Below are 10,604 nucleotides of genomic sequence, written 5' to 3' on the forward strand. Positions count from 1 at the left end.
GCATTCCTTTAGAAGAACGGTCACCTTCAGCAATAGCACCCAGAAAAAGACGAAAATATTAAAAGACAAAACATACACTAACTCATTTAAGCCAACACCTTAAGGTAAAATTTAAAGGCAATGAAAGTTAAAAATAAAACAAAATAAAATAAGGCTAGGAATTATTAGTTGCATGTTAGACATGCTTCAAGAAGATAATGTGTCATTGTTCTTGATGTTAGACATGTGAGACCTCTGATTTAGAAATTCTTTGCTTCTCATTATATTATTATTCAAAACAGGAAAAAAAGGCGTTCACAATGTCAATGAACAGAAAGGCATTATTGAAATTTGTACAACATATTTTTTTCATTAATAAATATAATAAAATAAAAAGTCAAGAAAATATGAACAAGCCTACTCATTAACTAGTTTGCCCATGATGTATCTTGTTTTACCTGTTTCTGGAGGTCAGCTATCCCCTTCTGAGCAAGATTATTGTCACGTTCATGCCTCCTTAAATCAACCTACAAAAGAAAAAAACGCAAGAGCATAAAATGGTAGCAACATGAACAAAAATTAAGCATAATATCAACACCAACAATAACACTAACAATAATATATAATAACCATTAGGAAGAAAATTTGATAAACGTGTATAACCTTCAACTCCTGGATCGTTTTCTCCAAGTTTTCCTGTTCAGAAATTGATATTTGCAGTTTTTGGTTGATCAAAGAGTATGCCTCAACCATTCTCTCATGTTCGGCTGCATAAATTTTCAAAGGTGGTTTCAGTTCATAGAAATAAATCTGGTCAAAATTAAGGTTCAAACTGAATCAAAACAACAAAAAATAGCTAATAGAAACATCCACTTTTGAAGGAAAAGCTTAAATCCCAGCCTTTAGCTGTGCTCCAAGGCCAAAGATATTTTTTTGTAAGACGGGCAACTTTTATTTATAATAATAATAACAACAACAATAGCAAATACAAAAGGGGACAAGAGGTCCACTAAGAAAACAAAAAAAACCAACAAATAACATGAAACAATCCTTAAGACCAACTAAACCAGACCCCACAAAAAAGCTCAATGACAAATACTATGCCACTCCCTTAGTAAATCTGAGAAAGAAAACCCCAGTACAACCTTTAGAATGGAAAATCCACAAAGCTAGCCAATATTTAATCCCATCACAAATGTCACTACCAACTCCTTGTATGTCTTCAAAGATTTGATTGTTTCTTTCGGGCCACAAAGACCAGATGACAGTAAGAACGACTGTATTCCAAAGCCTTCTTTTCGAATTAGTCCAAAGCCAAAGATATTAAGAACGGTGAATTTAAACGTGTTACAATCCAACACATTAAGCTACTACCTCATTTTCACTTGACCCTCACCGCATCAAACACCTTCCAATAAACAAACCGACTAAAAATCTTTGTGAAATCTTAGAAGATCTTAGTTCTTAATTTTTAAACTTAATTTTCAGAAGTATTGAACTCACGGTTATTACGTAGGTGGCCCAAAAGAGTACAAAGCCCAGACCATGTGGGAGCAAACCACGAGCCCGAAAGCTCAACTAGCCTCTCAAGGTTGTCAAAGACATAAACCGATATGGCAGCTCATGGTCTAGCAAAATTTAGTCTTAGGTCAGATGAAGATGTTGCTTGGTTGGAGGAAATTTCTCAGCAGACTGCCTTTAATAGATATAATTCTCTTATTGACAAGAAACTACCTGTGCTCTAACACCTTTACCGCTGCTCAAATTCTATCTCAAAAATGCTCCTTCTTACTCTTTATTATTTTTTACTATAGTACATGAGGTATGTTAATAAAATCCAAAAAGGTATGTTAATGAGGTTTGAGTTTCTTATTAAAAAAAAAAAAGGAAGTATGTTAAGTTATAGCTCATATTCATTACAAATGCATTGAATGCGCATGAGATGCTGGTTTCTCTGATGCTTCCACTAAAAGGACTACAGAAATCAGTAGCTTGAAAAGAATAATTAGGCAAAAGCATATACCTCTTTCATCCAAAATCAGTTCAGCTTTCTCCTCTAGTTCATAAAGAACCTGAAAAAACAAGGGAATAGACAAAACTTCAGGCATCGAGAACTACTACATCTCACCAAATAATTATCACACACAACACAGTTCTCTATCCACTGTAGCAAGTCAGCAACTAATAAAAGGCAGAAAAACAAAATGAAGGTACATAGAGGCCATGATTTGTAGATATAGAGATGGTAGTGCAGGAATTATGTAACATTTTGTCTACCATTTTGAACATATAAGAGTGAAAGACAGAGACAAATACATGTATCTCTGTATATGTTCAAAGAAAGAATAAATGCATTGTTGAGACCATACCCGTTGCAGTACTGCCTCAGATTCCTTTCTACCCAACTGCTCATGCCTCAAGGCATCAACAGCTTCTTGGTACTTTGCATACATTTTAGCAAGCTATTACAAAAGAGATGAGTAAAAGAACATAAGCAATAGGAAAGGCGTGTTCAAACAAAATTAATCAAACAGATGAGACAAACAATATAATTAAGCTAGCCACGCACACTCCAGCCATCACGCAGAAGTGAAGCTGCCAATGCAGTTCCCGAAACACCTGCTGGAATTCTGGGAACAATCATGTGGTCGTTCTCAAGCATGTCATTAGTGTCAACTGAACTGATCCATCTGCAACTTAAAAGTCAACGTTAGAAGTTCATATGTGTGCTTACTAGTACAAGACACGCAAAACATATATTTGCATGAAATATTATAATACTATTACATGGTTTCAAAAGAAAAATAACCATTCCGACGTTTTTAACAGATGTATTAAAACAGAGAATTAAGCTTCCCCAAAGTTCAATATTACACCATGAGAAATCTTCCACAATCTAGGGAGCAGAAACAATAAAAATTCATTCCAACAAATGAACACTTCAACATTTGACTTATGTTCTGTTCCCAAAAAATATTTAGCTTGTCATAGCTTCTAGCTGTTTCATGATGTAGCTTTTCATGAGAAGAAAATCCAAGAACACAAAAAAACTCATTGACAGAAACCAGAGTTTCAATAGAATCAAGAGAAACAAAGATAATGTATATTAAACAAACAAGAGGAACCTACGTTTGAGTCGTAAAATTAGTGAGAGGAAGAAGATTCAACTCATTTGCTTTCCTGCTCGTTTCAATTTCAGCTTCACATTTGTCAAGTTTTACTTTCAGTTCAGCGGCCTCCTGAAAACATAAAATTTCGGACAAGAAATAGTATAAGCAAAGGAAACAATTAGTTTAATATCTAGATTTACCATTTCCAAAGTATACCAAATAACATCTTTACAATCCATCTTTGGGCTCCCCAATGAAAATCTTAAAGTTCAAAAACAAGATATACCATACACGGCCAAAGAAACAATGATACAACAAAGTCCCATACAATCATTATTATAATATTCAAAGCAACATTAAGTAATGATGATGTAATAAAAGACTGCTCTAAAATTACTTGGATAATAGGAAAACAGTACTCCTTATAATTTATACAATAATCTAAATTCACAAGCAAAACCATTTCCCCCAACTCTTATGTATCTGCTGAATCTCATCCTATTCAAAAACCTGAAAGCAGTTTTATTTAGTAACCAAACCGAGAGCCATGGATAACATTAATCGCCAAAGATCTGTCACTAATATTCCACTAGCAAGTGGAAAATAATAGCTTCTTTGCCAACCAAAAGTGAGAAATATAATTTTTTTGGTAGAAAAGAAAACTTAAACATATGCCATAATACACAATATATTTTACATGTCTGGGGAAAAAATATACAATAGAAGCTAACCTTTTCAAATTGATGCCTTGCAGATACTTCCTTTTCAAGTCTTTCGCTGTAATCATTCTGAACTTGACTAAGATGTGTCTGCTCAAAATAGCAGTAAAGGAACACATAAGGGGGGAAAAAACCCCAAAATGCTAATTCAAATTCATTAAAATAAAAGATCGGCGACCAAAAAAAAAATCACCTCCAAGGCTTTGATCACGCCTTCAAGGTCTCCTGCCTTTTTGGACCATTCCTCAGAACTTTCCTTGTATAGTTCCACAAGTTTGTTTGCCTAAAAATTTGGGAATGATTCACATAAAACATAATAAAGGTGTTAATAAATAAACACATATCTTCAAATGGCCATTTTTTCTCCAAGAATGGAAAGATCTCTCGTAGAACGCACTATTGATAGTTCAGCTGAGAGTTGCTCGTCGTTTGCTGCAGCCACCTCTTTCGTTGATCGTAACTCCTACACATTAATAAGGAAATATATAGTATCCAGGAAACAACGAGGAATGACAGTCAACAGAATTTTCAAACCCCAGAAATATCACCTCCTGCAATGAGGTTAGCTTCATTTCAAGCCCTACCACCCGATCCTTGTTCCATTTTAAAGAGCTAGAACATTCATCGAATTGTCTCTGAGCCTGAACACGTTAACAAGAAATTAAGCATTCTGGAAAAGTCGGGAGTTTCTTCGGGTTTATGCATAAAATAGAATTTATTAACTAAACAAATTTTGGCAAAGAACATAAAGCACAAGATCTCGAAACCAACATACATGTGTAAGCTTGGAAGACAAATCTGCCTCCACATCAGCATGTTTCCTACGCAACTCAATCAGTTCGTCAACTTTGGCTGTCAACTCATCATTAAGCCATGTATTATGCCTCTCAATAAGCTCTTTCTCCTGCTCGCATCCGAATTTGGCATGGTGAGAAATAGAACTCCAAAATAAGTTAAAAGGGTATTAGAAGTGTCAATATTAAGCAACGTCAAGCCAGTCCATTAAAAGTAAGCCCTTATAGGCAGAAACTTGGTAGGTAACCTAGCCTATATCATCAAGAAACCTAAGCAAAAGAAAATACGAGGAAAGGACAAGCTCCCCCTGTACCATCCTTAGAAAATCCATCAACAGAAAATAAGCATGTAAATTTGATGAATTCAGACATAATCAAACTAACATTTTAAAAATGATAGTTAACCAAACATGCAAAATCTAATCTAAAATTACTAAATGTTTTAAAATTTTGCATCTAGCTTCTAGAAAATTTACAATTGCACTAAGAGAGCACAGATAAGAATTTGCACTAGGTAGCTACAATTAACATCCAAATGGAACTCATGAAAGAATAAGATCATTGTCTTATTGCATTTGCACTTTCAAATTCAGAGAGAGAGAGAGAGAGAGAGAGAGAGAGAGAGAGAGATCAACACTTGATCAGATGCATCAGAACATCAACGAAAAACAGATGAAAATAAGTGTGCCGCTCACCAACTTATAAGGAGTTCTATATAAGGTTTCTATGAACTCATGCACAACAGTCTATATAAGAGGTTAGCAGAATTCTAATCCCAGCCCTCCCCGGAAAAATGAAAAAAAAAAAAAAAAAAAAAAAAAAAAAAAAAGAAAAGAGAGAGAGAGAGAGAGGAGAACAAAGAGTCAAAAGTCATATAACCTGCGAAAGACGAGTACAGGCAGCCTGGGATCGTGCCAACTCTGCTTCAATCTCGTTCAGCCGAGCCTCCCTTTCCGCAGCATTGTCAGTCAAGTTAACCTTCAGAATATCAATCAAAGGCAATTAGAGAAACATATTTGACTTCCAAAGTCCAGAAAGGGTAGCAAATGCTATGCTAGAAAAACTTACAATCTTATCAAGATAGCTCTTGATGGTGAGGTTCTTTTCACTAATCTCTGAATCCTTCTGCTCCACCAACTCTAACAACTGCCTTTTCGACTTATGGAACTCCGAAACCTCTGTTTTAAGCCTTCCAATCTCCCCATCTTTTTCAATCTACAAACCCCGCCAACCATATCAATCCCAAAACCAGCAATCACATAACTCTCTCATAAAAAGATCGCAAGTATCCATTACATACATGATACAACCATTTGAAACCCAAAAAGATACAAACAATTTTTTTTTTTTGGGTTATATCCCAAATAAAAAGCAATTGATATACCCAAGAACGCATACATCAAAATCTAAAAATGAATAAATAATTATTGTACCCAATAAAACCCAATACATTGTGCTTGTTAGGTCCCAAATACAATGCAATTACTCTCCACAACAATATATAAATAACATTTGAACATAATAAGAATTTTAAGTAATAGACATAAAGCTTGCATAAATTTCCTCAAAAAAAAAAAAGAAAAAAAAAAGCCTCAATAAGAAATAACCACTTGAAAACACCAACCAAACTCAGTACCATTCACTTCATCAATTTGAAAAACACAGTAAGACATACGCATAAGGAACTACAAAAAGCAAGCACACAATCTTCAAAAAAATAAATAAATAAGTAAATAAATAAAGAATGAATGAATTGCACAGTTTAAACCCCAAAACTCAAAGATTAAAAGAAAAGAAACTTGGTACAATTTGGAGATGAAGCTGGTGCTTCTGAGACTGGACTTCGGCGAGGTCGGAAGCGGAATGATCGAGGGAGGACTGGAGTTGCGCGTTTTCAGATTGGAGGAGAGAGAAGTCGGATGAGAGAGATAGGAACTTGTTTTCGAGGAGAGAACAGGTTTGCTCGGCGGTTATGGCGGCGGCGTCGGAGTGAGCCCTGAGGGTCTCGAGCTCTCTCTGGAGGTCGCGAATGAAGGCGTCGGCCCTCTCCGCCACGGCGGCGCCGTCGTGGCGGAGGCCGGCGAATTCCTCGTCGGAGAGGAAAACCGGCATCGCGATTCGCGATTGATATTTGATTGATTGATTGATCGATGAAAAATGAAAATGGAAGTGAAATGGGAGAAGGAAGGACAGAGAAGAGAGGGAATTTGAAGAGACGAGAAAGGAAAGGAGGAGGGGAGAGAAGGAAGGAAAGAGCCCTCTTCTTTGTTGGATCTCTGCTCTGGGCTTCAATTATACGACCGTCTGGTATTTTGGGCTGGGCTGTGCACAATAGGCGGTTTTTTTAGTAGACGGGAAGTATCTAAAAATAGATACAATGTTATATAGTGGAAAGAAATTCAACTATTTATTACTTTTTCTATTCAAGGAATGACCAAGAATAAATTATGTAATGTTATAAAAGAATATAAGAAATTTATCTAACTATCTGAAAGAAGAAATAAGACAGGATTAAGATTAAAGATTAAAAAATTATTGTTGGATGCATCAAGTTGAATCTGAAAAATTGAAAATTATAAATAAAGGAACAAAAAACATAAATCATGATCAATATTAAAAAAGTAAGAAAGATTGACTTATCTAAATAAAGAAAAAAATCAGATAAAATTCCAATCAATCGAATAATAAGACTGACGCCATCACAGAGGCGTTGGAATGTTAAATTCCACTAAGGTGATTGCTATTTAGTTGAGAGAATTAAGTAAAAGAAGGTTGTTTAGACCTTCCCTACAAACCTCCATATCACCTTATTCAAGACAAGTTGTGTAGGCATGGACAAATCTGAGTGTGCATGAAAATGATCAAACGGTGTGCAAACCTGGGCAGTTTGCATCATGGCGCATTGTAGGACCAAATGCTATGCGTCCGTTTAGATTCTTTAGGGTTCTTCTGACGGACATATCCAATCCCTGCAACTTATGCATTTGCTTCTTGGAGCTTTATGGCTACTTCCACTAGTTCTTTTATGTTCCTCCATAGCTTGATGTATAAAACCTTTTCTTGGATATGTTACTCGCGGACAAATTGAACTCTATCCAATGGAAAGAAATGGAATTATTTAACTGTATCCAATGAAAAAAATGACTATTTCTTATATTGCCAAACTTGTGCCCACCTTAAACGAAAATAATAAAAATAATAAATGATAAAACAAAAAAATCCTTTGCGCTCCTTTGGTAATGCAATGGACCAAGGTGCTGGATGGTCATTATTTGTTCTCAATGATCCATTTTCACTTTCTTTTGAGCCTTAAATGCTGAAAAATAGATTATTAAACTGATTTAATCCTCCGATCAACGAGGCGCAAAATTTGTTCTGCCGATTGGACTTTGGAATAATAAACCTCAGAAAGAGCGTGTAAAGGAAAGCCATTATTCTCTCTCTAAATAAGCAAGAGCTCAGGTTTATAATAAATCAATGCCATCAATAATAATAGAAACTACATGAAAAGCCAGATACATGTAAGAGTCGAAAGATTTGGCATCCAAAACATGCATGCATACAATTACAAATAGAGAGCAGCCCGATAATATCCTCGACTTGATTTCTGACTGCTTTTTCCTCTCCCAAGTTAACTACGTTAAACTGCACAGCAAATTTTGATCATGATCACGGACGGGATCCTTTCCATTGCAGACTCCGACGAGAGAGGATTATTACCTCCGTACAGGTGGTACAACACCTCTACCAGCTGTTCCCCGGCCAGCAGCTTGTGCCTGCGCAAGGACAACCATAGGAGAACCATATACAAATGCACATCAACAAGCTAGGGATTCAAGTCTTTGGTGGAAACATAAACGTGGAATTTGATATGTGTCAAGGCAGAAAGGCACCAGAATATGTGTTGCATCCCTACTCTATCACGCATGGCAATCAAGCAATTTCATTTTGTTCTTTTGAACAATGCTATGGACAACGGGAAAAAAAAAAAATATATATATATATATATATATCATGAAAATGTGAAAACTTACTTTAGCCCGCATTGCAATCTACCCCTTCCGACTCCAAGTGATGCACCCTTACCCTTCAAAAAGAATACAAAAAAATTGTTCAGCAAAAGATAATTAAAATCATCAAAAGATTTTCATTAAAAAAAAAAAAAATGGATCGATGAAATGATACCTTGATTCTAGCATCAAGACGCTTGAACATTGGAGCGTTCTTTAGCATGTCCGGTACCACCATAAACCTGTCAAATATTCAATCATATTTTTACTCCTGAAAAGTTTAATGAATCCCTAGTTTAATTTGGCAGCACAAGGTATATAAGTAAAACAGCTTACCTAACTTTGCTGCCTCGAATAAACACATGCTCAAGCTGTGAAACCTTCCCGTCCTGTAATTCAGTAAGAAACTAATGTTCAGAAGAAAAAGAAGGGAAACAGATGGAGGGAAATGTTATTTTTACCCCCGAATTCCTAAAGTAGTTAAGCTGAAAGATTGATTCCAAACATCCCAAAACTAAGCACCCAAAAGTTGCTTATGATTACTTAAGTACAGAGTAACAGAACAAGAGAAGCAAAATGCCAGGGGATGAGTCAAGACTTTAATTCGTATATAAAACAATTCCACACAACCCATAACAAGATAATTTTTGAATTCTCATCGAAAAGGTAACACAAAATTTACATTGTGAGAACAAATTGCAACCCCGCGTATAAATTACTGAAAGATGTAAAACAGAAGCAATATAATTAACTACTAACATGTATTTACGATGCTTAGGATTTAAGCAGTTGCCCAGAAATGCGAAATCCAAAAATTCAGCATTCAAACTTTCCTCACAGTTTCTTACAGCTTTGAACTACTACAGAATCACCGCGTTAGATCGTATATGGGTACTGCCCCTAAGGTTTTCAAGAAATTTCACCTATTTCACGATTAAATCCCATCAGATCCATGAAATTTCGTCTAGCGTGGGTTTACAAAGATCACAGGGAAAAACGGAAGCAAAGAGAACACATATGAAAATGGAAAATGGAAAAGAACCTTGGCAGTGTAGGTGATGTTCTCGAGCTGGCAGTTCCAGTTATCCTCGCACTCGACCATGCCTCCTCTGTAAAGCTCGCCGCTCTTCAGCTCCACCGTCACCACATGCCCCGCCGACTCGTGAAGAAGCTTTACTGGTATTCCCAAGCTCCTGCTCATGGCTTCTTCTTCAAAAACCCTAATATCAGCACAAAAACACACACAAACACGCATTATTCAACCAAAGTTTCAGAAAATCACAACCATCAGCCACAAAAAATAACAACAATCAGCTGAAATAAAGAAAAATAATAAGAAAAGGGAGAACAAGGGTCGGTACCAAAGCTGACGAAGCAGAGACCTGGAGGAAGAGAAGAAGAAGAAGAAGAAGAAGAAGCGGGGAGGAGAACTGGAGAAGGAAGAAGCCGCGGCTGGGGACTGTCGAACTGAGAGTGAGACGTGCGTGAGACTTGAGAAAGAGTGAGAGAGTTCAGAGAGAGAGATGCATGGGGTAATTTCGGCTGGGTTTCAGAGAACTGGGCGGCTGGGTTTCAGAAAGAGAGAAAAGGAAAGTGAAACATTAATAGCTTCCTAATATTTATATCAGCAGTTAAAAAAATAAAAATATATATCAGATCTTTTTTTAAATAATCTTTCGTTACAATAAAAGGAGAGTCCCTTTTTGGGTGAAGACAAAACGTTTCGTTCGTTTCTCTCCCCAACATTAGTCTTAGAATACGTTTTTCAACGGAGAAGAAATTTTGTTCATTTCACTAATTTAAATTTAGAATTTAAGTTTTATTATAATAAAAAGTTCTCAGAAATAGTTATATTTAACTTTTTTATTATAATAAAAAGCTCTCATATAAAGTCACATCTCAACTTGAATTAAAAACTCAAATCAGTAAACTAAATGAGCCTAAAATTAATTTAGTGTGGTACGTCTCAGCAAAAAAAAACCACATGTTGAA

At 35.9% G+C, this 10,604-nt stretch overlaps 2 protein-coding genes across 5 annotated transcripts in view; both read right to left on the minus strand.

Annotated features, from left to right (window-relative positions):
* Positions 1–6,796, minus strand: part of LOC21402160 (nuclear-pore anchor) — a 22,680-nt gene extending 15,884 nt beyond the window's left edge. For all 4 annotated transcript variants that reach the window (XM_024163061.1, XM_024163063.1, XM_024163062.1 and 1 more), the window contains exons 1-15: positions 6,409–6,796; positions 5,671–5,817; positions 5,482–5,580; positions 4,584–4,712; positions 4,357–4,449; positions 4,206–4,271; positions 4,002–4,091; positions 3,821–3,898; positions 3,109–3,218; positions 2,549–2,669; positions 2,349–2,441; positions 2,003–2,051; positions 643–746; positions 438–506; positions 8–24 (exon numbers count right to left, since the gene is read on the minus strand). In XM_024163061.1, the coding sequence (XP_024018829.1) occupies positions 8–24; positions 438–506; positions 643–746; positions 2,003–2,051; positions 2,349–2,441; positions 2,549–2,669; positions 3,109–3,218; positions 3,821–3,898; positions 4,002–4,091; positions 4,206–4,271; positions 4,357–4,449; positions 4,584–4,712; positions 5,482–5,580; positions 5,671–5,817; positions 6,409–6,714 (1,571 nt within the window). In that variant the 5' untranslated portion in view covers positions 6,715–6,796. The remainder of the gene's footprint in view (positions 1–7; positions 25–437; positions 507–642; positions 747–2,002; positions 2,052–2,348; positions 2,442–2,548; positions 2,670–3,108; positions 3,219–3,820; positions 3,899–4,001; positions 4,092–4,205; positions 4,272–4,356; positions 4,450–4,583; positions 4,713–5,481; positions 5,581–5,670; positions 5,818–6,408) is intronic.
* A 1,451-nt stretch (positions 6,797–8,247) lies between these two features.
* LOC21402161 (small nuclear ribonucleoprotein SmD3b) lies at positions 8,248–10,228 on the minus strand. The gene is given in 7 exon segments (XM_010094153.2): positions 8,248–8,378; positions 8,637–8,653; positions 8,656–8,689; positions 8,788–8,854; positions 8,949–9,001; positions 9,655–9,832; positions 9,974–10,228. Coding segments are annotated over 6 exon segments (390 nt in total). The 5' UTR covers positions 9,814–9,832; positions 9,974–10,228; the 3' UTR covers positions 8,248–8,318.
* Between the last annotated feature and the right edge of the window lie 376 nt (positions 10,229–10,604).

Source organism: Morus notabilis, unplaced genomic scaffold (genome assembly GCF_000414095.1).
Source record: "Morus notabilis unplaced genomic scaffold, ASM41409v2 Scaffold666, whole genome shotgun sequence".
Lineage (NCBI taxonomy): Eukaryota > Viridiplantae > Streptophyta > Magnoliopsida > Rosales > Moraceae > Morus > Morus notabilis.